Here is a 14,414-nt window from a genome sequence, read left to right on the forward strand (position 1 = left end):
TTTTGGAGTATGACCTGCATGCATCTGAAAAGAAAATTTCATGAAAGAGTGATTACTCTTACTATGCTAATGTACTCCTGCTTCTTCTCTTTTTTATTCTATTCAGTTTTATTTCATTTAGAAAGAAAGAAAGAAACCTTGTCTTGAACCACTAAATCAATTTCGCTACCCACAAATGTGTCATAACCCACAGTTTAAGAAAGACACCTCCAGTCTGCTCCCAAGAGCTCGCTGCCGGGAAGTCCTGGCTGCCCTCAGGTGAAAGCTCTGACAGCTAGCCCAGATAGTCTCCGGCAGAGCTGGCCCGGACCTTTTTAAAATTTATTTATTTATTTATTTTTACGACTTCGTGTAGCCTGACCATCCTCTCTCTGCAAGCCAGTGATTTGACAGGAAGAGGGAAGTTTACATATGTGCCTTCTCAGCCATGGTCATAACACTGGAACAGCTGCTGCCTGATTCTAATCAGCTGAATCTGAGCTCTGCAGAGCTGGGTGTTTCCTAGATCCACGGTAATGCTGCATCTAATTCTTTGTTATGGGTTAGAGGGGAACATGGACTTTCTGAGGATATGTATATTTGGGGCATGTGGGAAGGAGAGAAGGAATAGGAGGCAGAATGAGAAATTCCTCTTGGAAGGGGGTGGTAAAATTCACCTTAAAGCAAGAACAAAAACCTCTGCTTATATATATATATATATATATATATATATATATATATTTTTTTTTTTTTTTTAATTTTTATTTTTGCGGTACACGGGCCTCTCACTGTTGTGGCCTCTCCCGCTGCGGAGCACAGGCTCCGGACGCGCAGGCTCAGCGGCCATGGCTCATGGGCCCAGCCACTCCGCGGCATGTGGGATCTTCCCGGACGGGGGCACGAACCCGTGTCCCCTGCATCGGCAGGCGGACTCTCAACCGCTGCGCCACCAGGGAAGCCCACTCTGCTTATATTTTTTATTCAAACGGTGATTTGGAGCAGGGAGTAGCCTCTTTTATTTATTTGCTGCATTTGTTTACCTTCTGAATTCTCGTATTTACACTAAGCCAATATAAATGGAAAAAAAAAATCACACCCATTCAGTAAAGCTATAAGGAAGAGATAGAGAAAAGAAGAAAAACCCAACAGTCCAGTTTAACCTTTGGCTCCTGTGATGTATGTAATGCTGCAGGATGCCATGCAGAGTTACAGAGTGTTTATCTTTAACATTATGTCCTAGTTCATATGCTTCACGCTGTCAGTTTTGCAAAGGGTTAGGGTAATTTTTGATAATTCAGTGGTGTTGCTAATCAGAGTGTCTTCTGAAGGGAAGGCTCTTGGCCATGCATAGGAGTCAAGCCTTTCTCAGGAGAGAGGCAGAGTCAGACACCATCGTGAGCCTCCTTCTTCCTTCTTCCTGTGTTTCTGTACGTGGGTTACCTGAGCTCTCAAGAGCCGTCACCGCAGAGCCATGCTTAGCAGTAGCAGAGTGGTGGTGAGAAGTCAGCCATGCAAAGTGAGGCCTAGGGTGAGAGAGGCCAGGACTTGGTGGTGGTGTTTTCTCACTAGTGTCTAAAACAGCGCCTGGCATGTATTTGGTGCTCAGTGAATATCTGACAAATGAATGAATAAATAATTATCATAATACAGAAAAGGTAATAAGAGACCCAGGAACTGATCTGGGCTGGGGACAGGGTAAGAAAGGACATCATCCTTTCAAAGAATGTATTCCAAGTTTGGGAAAAGAGAACCAGTGATAAGACAATCTTACATTCTTGCAGTTGATAAATTACCATGAGCACACGGGGTAGGCACTGGTGATGTCAACATACCGAGAAGGGGTTTTTGCTGTCAAAGAGTCACAGTGTAGTTGGAGGAGACGTAGGTTAAAGCACAGCACTAGGGGTGTTGGCCGGAAGGGCCTTCATGGCACACCAGGCTGGGATTGGGGACAGGCAGGGTTTGGGAGGATGAACAGGCATTAGACCAGCAAAGGAAGGACTGAGAAGGACTTTTTAGGCAGGGGAAGGGCCAGGCCCAGAGAAGTGGGGGGATACAGGTCGCCACCCGGGTGGTCCAGCATGGCCAGAGCAGCCTCCCGGAAGGCGTTTGGGTTGAGATTTGAGACCCTACTAGCCTGGCAGGGCCTTGTACATGAGGCGTTTGTCTTCGATCCTGAGGGCAGCGAGAACTATTGAAAGATTCATTAGATGCGCTTTGTGTGCTTTGAAAGAATTTTGTGGTAGAAGTGGATCACAGGCTACAGCAGGATTAGAGGTGAAGGGACGGGAAAAACTACTCCCCCTGCAGGGTCGGGGCAGACAGGCCCACGTGCTGCCTTTTCAAAGGCATCCCAACTATAGCAACTTGACAGTGGCCAACAAAACAAAAACAAAACAAAAACAAAACCCTTAGTTCCAAGAGAAGACCTCTGTTGCAGGTAGCTCACAAATAATAACAGCAGCAGCGAACGACAATAATCTAACACTAATTTCCGTTATGAAAACAGAAGGCTGAGCTGCTGACTTTCTTAGCAACTTTTGCAAGACATTTAAATCCCTCTAGCTGGTCCTTTGTTCCTGTGTTGCCATGGAGTGTCAATAAGCCCAGCTCAGAATAACCCGGGCAGTGACATGAGAGGTGCAGCTTGCTCGCTGGCACGGTGGCTGGCCAGGTTACGCTGTTTTCATTGCTCCCGTCTTGGGAGGAGGACCGAGCAGCTGGTTGCCCGGGCAGCTGTGAAAGGTGTATGTCTCTTGGCTGCCCAGAGTTTGAAAGGCAACCCAAACTTGCCTGCCTCCTGAGCATGTGCAGCTCGCGTTTGAGCAGATAGCAACTGAAAATAGCCCACTGCACACCTGTCCCTTGTACACCAGCCCCTGGCCGACTGCCATTTAGGACAGTGTGGGCTCCCTGGGTGGATAGGTGAGGGGCTGAGCGGATCTCAGGGGTTCTTAGGAAGATCCTGGGAACTCTGGCCCTGGCTTAAAAGGAAACGAAAAAGTAGCAGGCTCCTCTGAGCAGTTCCACTGGGCACTTGTGTGGTTAGTGGGTGGCCGCAGTGCTTGCATACGTGCAGTACGTGCTGAAGATGCCATGCCAGTTCTCCGTGCTCAGCCAGACTGGGGTCCGACAGACAGACTGAGAGGTATATGTTTTCTCCTGGAGGGAAAGGCTTTCCTAAAACACTCCTAGACGGTAGCCGTCATGGAGAACCCTGCCTCGGTTTTAGAGAGGGGAGGCACTGAGTGAAAACTATCTTGTTTGATTTTCTACGTGCTCTTTAATCCCCAGTGATTGTCAGTAGATCACTTCTACAAGGTGGCTCTCTGCGAGATGATTCTTTCTCAGCAGTCCAAATGTGGGCACAGAATAGAATCAGCATGTCGGGAGCTGTCTGTTTCCCTTTGGGACTCTTTCCATGTCCTTCCGGGCTTTCATCTCTGCTGCGGGCTTGCCATCGTTGGGCAGGCTTGGCACGCCGATGTGGATGGAAGCAGGCTCTGGAAGGAAATACTTCTGAAATGACTGGTGGTACTCAAGCTGCTATTTAAAAGTGACCCTTCTTAGAGTCTTGGGTTATCTTTAGGCCGTCAGTGCTCTACAGCCACAGGAGCCAAAAGGGAGTCTGTGGAAACTCTGGCCTGTTGCTCTCGCCTTGGTTTGTGTTTAGATATCGTTGCTCCTCAGCCAGTGGCCTCGTGACACATCTCAGATTTAGCTGCCTTTCTTCTGCCAAGGTCCAAGATTGTGGAAGCTGGGAACAGTGTGCTGTGCCACAGAGGCTGGGGTGTGGGGGGAAGGCATGTGTGTTTAAAAAGCCAGCTCTGGTTCACAGCATTCTGAAGAAAGTCTTTCTGTTTCTACCTTGAGTGTCGGCACCTGGGGCCTTTCTGTGGGTTCTGGGGTGAAAAAGAATAAGCTCAAAATGACCTACACTCAACTGTCTTATGCTGACCTTAGGATCTTTCGTCTCTGATGAGGAAGCCAATCTTAAGCGTGTTGAACTTGGGAGTTAATGAATTCTTGTGAACCATATTAATTAGACTGATGGGGTAAAGAAGATAGGCGAGACAAAGATCAAGTTATAAAGGCTGGAATACAGATGCACAGGGCATGTACTCATGGGACTGAAGACATGGGATTCCTTCTTTCTTTGACCTTTCATGGAGATCTGGACCTGGTAGGGCCTTGGGACATGACTGGGAAATTGGGAGATAGGGAAGCAGCAATATCAGAGGCTTGGGCTCTGCCCCAGTTTTTCACCCTTGGATATCTTGATCTCTTTGGCTTCATTTGGGCTGGAAAGAAAATAGTCTGGAAATTACCTCGTTCCCTCTGCGCTTTTTTCTGGGATGGGGTAGGGTAGGGAGCTAGAGAGGAAGAATTTAGCTGAAATTAACTAATTCTAGACATTTTCGCCTTTAGCTCTGGGTGTCACGATGCCTAGAGGCTGGCATTCTAAGACTGTTGTTAACACATTGGAGCCGTGCCCATCTTTTGAAGGGTTTATCTCTGTGATTTGAAAGCTTCCGGAAAGGGTGTGGGGATGTGGTGGCGGCTGGCGGCTGGTAAGCAGAGCAAAGGTTGGCAGTCTTGGAGGCTCTGTCCCTGATTCCCAGAGAAAAAGGTCGCGTAGGGCAGTGGAGGAGAAACAGAAGTGGGAGCTGGGCCTTCTCTGCTGTCCGTTCCCGTGTAGAGCCCTCGTTTAGGGTGTCCTGTAAAACCAGAATTTTCAGTGTAGAGCCTGGGTAGGAAAACCTTGCTGGAGCAGCCGTGCACTCCCCAGATATCCCGGGAGGAAGGGGAGACAACCAGAAAGAGTCAGGAACACCTTTGCCCACACTGTGATCGGAGCTTCTAGCCTAAGACATGCTATAGATGGTACCACATCACTGGCTCTCCTGAATCTGAACAAGGAATGACTTCTCTGAAATGTTTATAATTCCTCAGCTTTTTTCCCCTTCTTCAGTCTGTGGTCCTCTCTGTTACTCTCCCGACAAGTAGAGCTTCACTCAGGTGCAAGCATTGTCAACACTATGTGGGGTGGGCTGCGGGGGGGTGCTTTTCATTAGGCCTCGTAATCATCTGTTTCTCTGAAGCGACGATTCGAGAAGTTTGAAGACAAAATGAAGAAAGGGGTCATTATTTCCCCCCTTGTGAAGGAGTTGCTTCACAGACATGGCATATGTGTTAAAGCTAAGTCTTTGCTATGTTCAGGGAGTCATAAAAAGCATGGAAGAGACAGACCGATATCGTCTTAGGTCATACCCCACAGCGCTCTATAACTTGTTAGTCATTTAAACACAGACTGAGTTTATGGCTTTGAAATAGAAGGTGAGACTGCTGCAATAGGCTTAACTTACACGGATTATTTCAGAGACCAGGAGTCAGCCCAGCCACAAAATAAACAGATGGAATTCTTTTTTATTTTTTCCCCCCCTCTCAGCTTCAGCAGTTCAAATGCAGGGTGACTTAGGAATCCTTATCACCTTCAGCAAAGCAAGAAGGGGAAAATGATGTAATTCACTCTTCCTCACTCCCTGCTGAAAATGCCATTGTTTTCACTGATAGGAGAAAAAGGGCAGCAGAGACCAGGGGCATCTTTTTTCCCTGCTGAGCAGGCAAGTCCTGCAGGATGTCCCTAAACTGGCTGAAGGCAAGGCACGCGTTGTGTTTTGGTCATCCTCATCACCGTAGCATCATCGTAGCCAAAGGTCCTCAAATCAGTCATCCAAGGAAGGACCTCCCATAAAAGCCTTGCTGTTCTATTGATGTGTTAAATTATGCCTTGTTTTTGGAACTCTTGCATTGTACCTCCAACACACAAACAAGCAAACACAAAACCTACCGCACCACAGAAAGTACTAATTTTCCACACTTGTAAGCCCGAGGAGGTGAGCAGGTGTGACGCTGTGGAGAGCTCCTGTAGGGAGAAGGGGTTTGCACAGACACGCTGGCTTGGTGACTAAGCCTTGCCTGAAGATCTCTGCTGACATTTAAAGACTTTATAGGCTCCGTCTTCTCTGAAAACCAGCATCATGTCTCTTCCCACCTCTAAATCCTGTCTGTGAAGAGAAAATTCATTCTGAAACAAACATTCATCAGGCTTGTCCTCCTGCCAAGTGCTGAGGCAGCTGCGGAGAGCGTAGCAGTGAGCAAAGCAGCTCCGTTCCTTCCCTCATGGGGCTCACAGTCTGCAGGGAAGACCTGGACGGTCGGCAGCCATGCAGACACACGTATGTGAGTGTAGACAGGTGTGTGGGTGTGTGAACAAATGCTTCTCTGAGGAGGTAACAGGTGAGGTGAGATCTCGGGGGAAGATGGGCACACATTGGGTGGATGGGGGCGTCGGCAGGGAGAGAGCCGAGCATCCCACGTGGAGGGAATTCCACACCTAATGGACCTGAGCTCCTGAAGCAGGAGGAGCCCTTCCCAGAACTGAGGGGATCTGAGGCAGAAAGCAGGTCAACCAGGGCTTTTGTAGGCCGGGGTGACCACTGTGTCTCCCTTTTTTTTTTTTTGGCAGCTTGCGCAGCTTGAGGGATCTTACTTCCCTGACCAGGGATTGAACTTGGGCCACGGCAGTGAAAGCACCGAGTCCTAACCACTGGACTGTCAGGAAATTCCCTGCATCTCCTTTTTTAGGGTCGTGGAATCAAGCTTGTTCATCTGAGTGGGGGTGAGTCTGGTCAGCTCAGTGAGGGAACACTGGAGGAAGAACACATTTGGAGTGGAGGCCTGATGAGTTCAAAACCGTGGAAACCCTACCATCGTTTTTGGTTGTCATTATTCTACTTTGTATGTGATCCTATTCAAACGCCTCTATTCTCTCTCTCAACTCCTGGAACATATTTGCTTCTTGGCTTTTTACAGCTTTACCAAGTATCAATTTTTTCTGATCAGGAAAAAAAAATATGATTTGGTTTCTCTAAGTGGATGTTTTATTATAATGAGAGCATTTAGGCACTTGGGTGTCTTTTATTTCTGGGCATATAGCCTGCCTTCTTGCCAGGCCATCAAATGCCCCTCACTAGGCATTCCGGACAGACCTTTGTGTTTCCGTCTTAGGAGCAGGCTTGCTGGCAGTGATACCTGGCATTGCAAAATCCTTCTGTAAGCCTTTGTTTAATGCCAGAGATCTCAGATGCTTTCAGATTCTGGAGAGGTGCCATGCTGCACTCTCGGATTAGGAGCTGATGGAAGGACTCCCATATCTATGAGCCTAATATAAGCTGTCATTTCAAATGAATGAATCGTTTATACTGTTGGAAAGAGTCCAGGGATGTTTGGGGTTCCTTTTTTAGCCTATAAAGTTCTGAGCTATTGGACTTTTATAGCAGTAGTCTAATAACTGCCTATTATTTGTGCTGCTTTAAGATGAGCCTACAAGAGATTCAGCCTGTTTCTTTTGCTGACTCCTGGGATCACGGCTACAGGCTGGTTGACTTGGACCATTTTCTCATTTGTCTTTTCTGTCAAGGACTTTCGTGGGAAACATGGGGTTTTGTTCACCATTTAGAATGATCATCGGTTTAAATGCCTTAGCGTATTCTGGAGTGCGTGACTGGGCAGGTGGGCGGGAGAGCCTGGAGAGCCGTTTGTAGCTTGTGCCCAGATTGCTCCAGTCCCACTTACGACATAAATGCGGGTACTCTTACTACGAGGCACGAGATTATCCCAAACTGTGGACAGTCTTAAAAAGGTCCTCGATGCTCTTTGCTCTGCCTCTTCTTCTGCCAGTTTAGGATTAGGCTGTGAGAGTAGGTGTGTCCAGATGGTGAGCGTATCGCCCAGAACAAGAAAAATCTTTTAAAAGTTTTGGCTGCGGTGAACCCCTGGGATTCCGAGCCTGTACCTTTGGTGGCAGAGCCAGCCCTGGCTCCTTCTCGGTGGTGCCGAGGACTCCCTGCTGCTCCCAGCCAGACGCGGGCTGCGAGTGTGTTCACACGGGCCTGGTTCTGGGGCTACAGAGGGCACAGGGTGCCAGCCATGACACTGAGTAATGCCGGGAGGTGCCTTTAGAACAGACAGTGTGGGTGAGCACCGCACACAGGGAATACCTCTGGCTTGATGTTTCCATTACTGCATTATTTAAATGAGTGTCAATTAGGTAGCGTAGACTGGCTGCCTTCTGCCAGGGCACCTCCTAGTCATTAGCACAGGCAAGTGTAAAATGCTTCATATCAGATGTGGTGCTTCCTGGCTGGACTGTTGAAAATCAGTCACAGAGGGTGATTATCCTTCCTTGGCGTTCCCTGATGTGCAGAGTATTTATATCCTGGCCTGAGAGATTAGAGGTCCACAGACCCTTGCTTGGGGCCCTAAAAAAGCTTTGTGATAATTCTCACACCTCCCCGACCCACCATTGCTACCCCAAATAAGATATCACAGGCCCACACATGTTATGGTTATTCCTAAATTTTAACAAGACCAAAACAGTGAGTCATAGGCATTTGGGGGGCCTGCCGTGTTCCTTAGACTTGTGGATATTAAGATCTGAAAATGTTACTACCTTGCTTTTAACCTGCTTTGTTGAATTAGTAATCCTAGCTCAGAAAATCCTTTTGGCATCTCTTCGCCTAATCCACTCTGTCGGATGAAATTGCCAAAGTGGCGTTTAACCGAAGTGTGTGCGTACGTGCAGACATGTGCATGGGTGTATGGGGTCGTTCTCGTGAATTTAGGGTCTTCATTTATATCTGGCTGTATATAAAAGAATTGATTCACGAAGGGCTCTGCTAATTAGTTATATGGGAATATACAAATTAAGAAGATTAAATGTTGGTGAAAAGCAAAATAGGAAGCGAAGTTGTTGGTTTTGTACTTTCCCATTTGCTAACTGCTGAACTGGGCTTATGGTCCCTCCATAGCAGGGATTGAGTTAATTATTACATATTACTGAGCTGTCTTTCTTCCTCTTTTTCCCTTTTTCCTGATTGTGGTGGGGAAGATGTGAAAACCTTGGTTTTCGACTTAGTTTATGACCCCACAGGATAAGATCTGATTAAGATCTATACCTCATTAAGCCTGGATGCCCTGCAGAGTTGCCTGTAGTGGGTTGAATCTTACTAAAGATGGTATTTACTCGAGGCTGCTCAATTCTGGCAAAATTCTCTAGGCTACAGTTTAAACATCTGTCAGACAGTCCCCACATCCTTTCAAAAGCTAGAGACCTTGGAAAGGCAGTAGGCCTCTTGCACCTGTGCACATAGAGTTCAGTTTGGGCTGGAACTTTAAGAGCAGAGTTCACTCTGAGGGCACACCAGAGAAATTATTATTGTTGTTATTTTTTTTAATTGACAGTTTTTTATTTCAACCACAGAGTGTCATTAATTCTTTGGTACCCTGGACCATCCATTCCCATAGGATCAGTGACGAGTGAACCCTGTATGGTCTAGTTATTGTTTGCTGTTGTTCCTGGGGGACCGTAGGTGCAGCGAGTGAATGATTCATACTCCTCAATTCATTATCAGCCTGTGATCAGCTCCTCTCCTATATTATTCTCACTTTACCCCTTCATCCTAACACTAACCTCACTTCCCCAACCCAGCATCGATAGGTACAACCTCCTTAATGTGTTAAGTATGTATTTTTGGATATCAGTGACCTTTAACAATTATTTAGGGTTTTGAAGTACATGTTTGTGTGTCAAATTTACCTAAATTGCTTTATTGCCCAGTTTTTGAATATAGTCTTTTTAATTCTCTGCTGTGCTCACAAATCAATATGACACCACTAACTCTGCCCCTCACCCCACCCATCCGTTTCCCTCCAAAGAATCATCACCTGTTGGGCAGCATAGCTGGCAACTCTCAGCCCAGCTTTGTGCCATTTGAGAGTGGCAAGCATGTCTAGACTCCCTAGAAATATTATCTTTCAACTTGCTTTTGGCAAGTGTAAACTTTTTGCTGGATTATGTCAACAGATATATATGTTTCTCATCCTCATAGAAATAGCTTGGTGCTGGAATTTCTCTTGGATTTCTCTAGGCAGGGAGAAATAAAGACCGTCCCTTGGCTCATTAAAGTTATTGCTCATTAAAAATGTCTGCGGGCTCTTGATCCTCGGGGGTGGGTCTGGTGACACACATATACTGTCAGCGGCTATTTTGGATTTTCTGCTTTCGGGCATGTCTTTGCTCTTGGATGAGCCCCTTGTGGTTTTCAAAAGACCTAGCAAGTCAATTATAAATAGAAGGCTCGTGTCTGTGTGTCTGCATGCCCTTACTCTGTGGGACAAGGCACCCACATTACAGTGGGCAGTGAACTATTTTTCACTCCTTTGAAGAGGGAAGAAGAAAGATGAAGAATGCCTTTTCTCTTTCTGAGATAACCCACACACCTCGACACACACCCACACAAATCTGTGTAAATGAACTTGACATTTTCAAAGACCTTACCTTAAGGTCTCCTCTTGAAAGCACAGCCATCCAACCTGTTATATTTTAAGAAAGCAGCAGTTCTCTCACAGACCTGCTGCAGAGGGTTCAGGGATTAGAAGGCAGCCTGTCTGTGCTGTAGACCTTCGGAGGGAGTTTTGAGAGCTGACTCTCTTTATGTGAACAGTGCTTTGGTGAAAGTGGTCTCATCAGGCTAATCAGTGGCCTCTGGGACTTGGCTGTTTACATTCTGTCTTCACTTTCCTTCCCCGCTGGTGGAAACTGTTGGGACCCGCAAGTCTGAACTAATTATTCTAACAAAAGAGGGGAAAAGAAAGAGTGATTTGAAAGGTGAAACTGCAAATGAGTGTTTTCAGAAAGAGGCAATTAGGAGGTCTGGTTCGGTGTGATTCACTGATGATCCATGTTGCACCTTGGACCCACCTGTGTGGGCTATGCCTTTGGTCCCACTTATTACCTTACTGTTCAGACACTGTTTTATTCCCTTTGTCTTTTTGTGCCCTCATCCTCAGTAATTGGTGCCAACTTTTTTCTGCCAGTTGAAAAGGTTTAAGCAGTGTTTAGCCTCGTAATTAATGTGAAAACTTCAGTGTTGTACTACTGAAAAATTACTCTAGACATTTAGCTGAAAATGTTGATAATATGGATATGTAAGTATAGACCGAGCATCCTTGGGAACTCTTACTGTACTGATGTGTTTCTGAAGCAGACAGGTGACGGCAGCAGTGTCAGCAATCCTGTATTAGTAGTTGGTGGAGGCTTGTGTGGAGGTAACGGGAGCTGGTATTGACAGACGCCATGTATTTAGGAGCCTTGTTTTAAAACACAAAATAAAGGTGATGAGCATTACGTTCCGGTAAAACATTTTATTTTGGTTCAAGAATCGGGATGTGAGAGCCCATCAGACCAAAGATACCATGAAAACCACAGTGGGAGAAGTTCATTTTCAGAAACCTGTGGACAGATAATCATTCTTTGGCCTAGTATAGGATATAAAAGAGTACCCAGCTTATATGAGCACATTCATATCTTGAGACGTGATTATTATTTGGTGGTTGGTCAGCTGAGAGTTACAAGACAGCAGAAATATGGAAATCATGGCCAGTGGTGATACTTCACCTGACTTTGGTTAACGTGTTTGTAATGGTCTTGGAGAGACTGTATCGTTCCCCCAGTGGGGTTTAAACCCATGCAGTGATTTTTTTTGTTTTCCTTCCTCTCTTCCCTTTGCAGATGAGAAGCCCAAGGTTAACCCTAGACTTTACATGTGTGTGTGTGAAGGCCTCTCCTGTGGAAATGAGGACCACTGTGAAGGCCAGCAGTGCTTTTCCTCGCTGAGCATAAACGATGGCTTCCACGTCTACCAGAAAGGCTGCTTCCAGGTCTATGAGCAGGGGAAGATGACCTGTAAGACCCCGCCGTCACCCGGCCAAGCTGTGGAGTGCTGCCAAGGGGACTGGTGTAACAGGAACATCACCGCCCAGCTGCCCACTAAAGGTTCCCATGGACTTTTCTATTTCTAGATCAAGGGTTTTTGTTAGTATTGTCCTGATTCTGTGTGGGTTAAAGATGTAAGTAGCCAGAAGGCTTTCCTCCTGCTCTTCCAACAGTGGGTGACAAGGGAAGTCCCTCTGGTGAGGAGGAGAAAGGCATGGCCTTTTGGAATCTACAAGGAGGATGGATGTTTTTGGGAAAGTGAGCACGGTGATGTCTACCTTGGGGATGGCTTGGCTGACCAGATCTCTCTTGGTGGTCATGAGCAGGTGAACAGCTCCTGACATCCTTTTCTGAAAGGAGCTATGATGTCATAATTTCTGAGACAGTTCTGCTTTGTAAATGCTCATCTCTCTGTTGAGTGTGTAGGGAGGAAAGTGGAACATAAGACTCTGATGTCTGAGTGGAATACCTTCCCTTCTTTATGAGGAAGGAGACAACCTCTATGCCCTGCAATCTATCACCCATCTGATGCCCAGCAATCTATCACCGAAACTTGAAGCTGGGTGAGATTTCACATCAACCTTGTAGTTTATGTGGAATCTTCTCCGTATTATAGTCAATATGGATTTCAGTCCTCCTCTGAAACTGTTTCCTCATAAAATGAGCCCTAAATTGCTCTCTCAGAGTCCCTACAAACATGAATGTACCTTGGTCTTTGTAGACTCATTCCAAGCCAAATTTACTCTCTTAATATATAGTACATTTTTAATAGACATACTTAACCAATTTTGCACTGACAAAAGAAGAAATAAACGGTAGGAGAGGATACTAAGAGCATCCACGGCGAGAAATGTCAGCCAGAAAGGGAGGAGACAGAAAAATGTAAAAAACTGATACAAGATCATGTTCCATAATTCATAAGTTTTGAAGTTATGGTGAGGACCTTAAGCCATATAGAAAAGGTTAAAGTCTGATAAGCAAATAGGGTTCAATAATAAAAGAGAGTTTTTAATAAAAAGAGATGTTTTTATAAGCGAGGTCAGGTATTTAATGGTTAAACCTAAAAGGGTACTTGATGGGATGAATTCTTAAACCTTGTGAGTTTGTTATTAATAGAGTGGATGGACCATGAAGAAATGTCTGCATTCATGTAGAAATGATATCTGCAGGGTGAAAAGTTTCTAATCTGCAGAACAGTCTGTCAGATTAGAGTTGTAACACAGAATTTATTTTCTTAAGGAATTTCTGATTTAATTAGGGAGGCGCAATATTCGTAACTTAATGCTGTACATAATTAGCTTTACACTTTATCATACAAGTGACATGTGCCAAGTTGTTGATTAATTTGGATTTGGAAAGTTAAAAGAAATTTATAAAGGAAGTTCGGCTTGAGATTGGATGGCTGAAGAGGCCAGGGACGTGGAAAGAGTAAGGCATACGTGGGGAACAGGGCTTGGTGACGTGATGTCAGGAAAGGGTCTGAAATTCAGAGGTGATTATCGCCTTGGGATCTTTTAATTATGGACCTTCACTAGGCAACTGAGAAACTTTGATTTAACTCAAAAGTGAATATTTGCTTGAGTGACATGTGAGTATTCGCGTGAATGCACAAATGTTTGAATGGGTATGTAATAATGTCTGAGCCAGAGAGTGAATGAGTGATTAGGTGCGTGAGTGAATCAAGGATAGAACGTTTTGAGTGAGTGAATGAATGTTGAATAAGCGAGTTAGAGAACAGGTGAGTGAATAGGTTCCTAGGCAGAAATCATGACGTAATAGCAATGAGAATTCAGCAGTAGACCTCCGAGATACATTGAAGAGAGAGACCACAGATTGGATCATTTGGTCTTAACTCAGATAGCACTTTCTCATAGGAATATTACAGCACAGTGTCTGTCCGTAAGGGCTTGATGGTAAAACGTCCTTACAGATCAAATCCAGGTTAATAAGGATAGTATCAGAGATTTGTGTAGTACTTTCTATTTTAAAAACACTTTTCACATAGATGCGTTAATAAATTGGTTCTCAGTGGAATTTTTTCAAACTCCTATTGTGTCTAAATGAATCATGGTTAAATGACTGGGCCGTTGGCCAGGTATTAGGAAGTCTTTCAGTTTCAACACTCTGTGGCTTGTGAGACTGTGTGGTAAGGGTCAGGAGCGAGCTACTTGTCAGGCATTGGTTATGCTAAATAATACGTAAACAATGAGCCTTACGGCCAGTTACCCTTCTCTCTCCCATCTCCAGGGAAATCCTTTCCTGGAACCCAGAATTTCCACTTGGAGGTTGGCCTCATCATTCTGTCTGTAGTGTTTGCAGTCTGCCTTCTAGCCTGCCTGCTGGGAGTTGCTCTCCGAAAATTTAAAAGGCGCAACCAAGAACGCCTCAACCCCAGAGATGTGGAGTATGGCGCCATCGAAGGGCTCATCACCACCAATGTCGGAGACAGCACGTTAGCAGTGAGTTTGTGGCCCCAGGGGACCCCGAGCATAACGCAGATGGCTGAAGATGCTTTCTTATTTCAAGCACGAAATGCTGACCAGTAACTGGTGACTGGACAGTGAGTGCACACATGCTCCTGGTCACTTATGTCTTC

The 14,414-nt window shown here is 45.6% G+C and overlaps 1 protein-coding gene across 4 annotated transcripts in view; it reads left to right on the forward strand.

The window, feature by feature from the left end:
- ACVR1 (activin A receptor type 1) overlaps positions 1 to 14,414 on the forward strand; it is a 127,394-nt gene that overhangs the window by 78,151 nt on the left and 34,829 nt on the right. For 2 of the 4 annotated variants that reach the window (XM_027130955.1, XM_027130964.1), the window contains 2 exons: positions 11,615 to 11,878; positions 14,066 to 14,277. In XM_027130955.1, coding sequence (XP_026986756.1) covers positions 11,615 to 11,878; positions 14,066 to 14,277 — 476 coding nt within the window. Of the gene's footprint in view, positions 1 to 378; positions 513 to 6,549; positions 6,662 to 11,614; positions 11,879 to 14,065; positions 14,278 to 14,414 lie in introns of those variants that run through there. The other 2 variants (XM_027130969.1, XM_027130977.1) reach the window with 2 other exon arrangements.

Source organism: Aethalodelphis obliquidens, unplaced genomic scaffold (assembly GCF_003676395.1).
Source record: "Aethalodelphis obliquidens isolate GAN/ISIS:26980383/991018 unplaced genomic scaffold, ASM367639v1 scaffold2, whole genome shotgun sequence".
Lineage (NCBI taxonomy): Eukaryota > Metazoa > Chordata > Mammalia > Artiodactyla > Delphinidae > Aethalodelphis > Aethalodelphis obliquidens.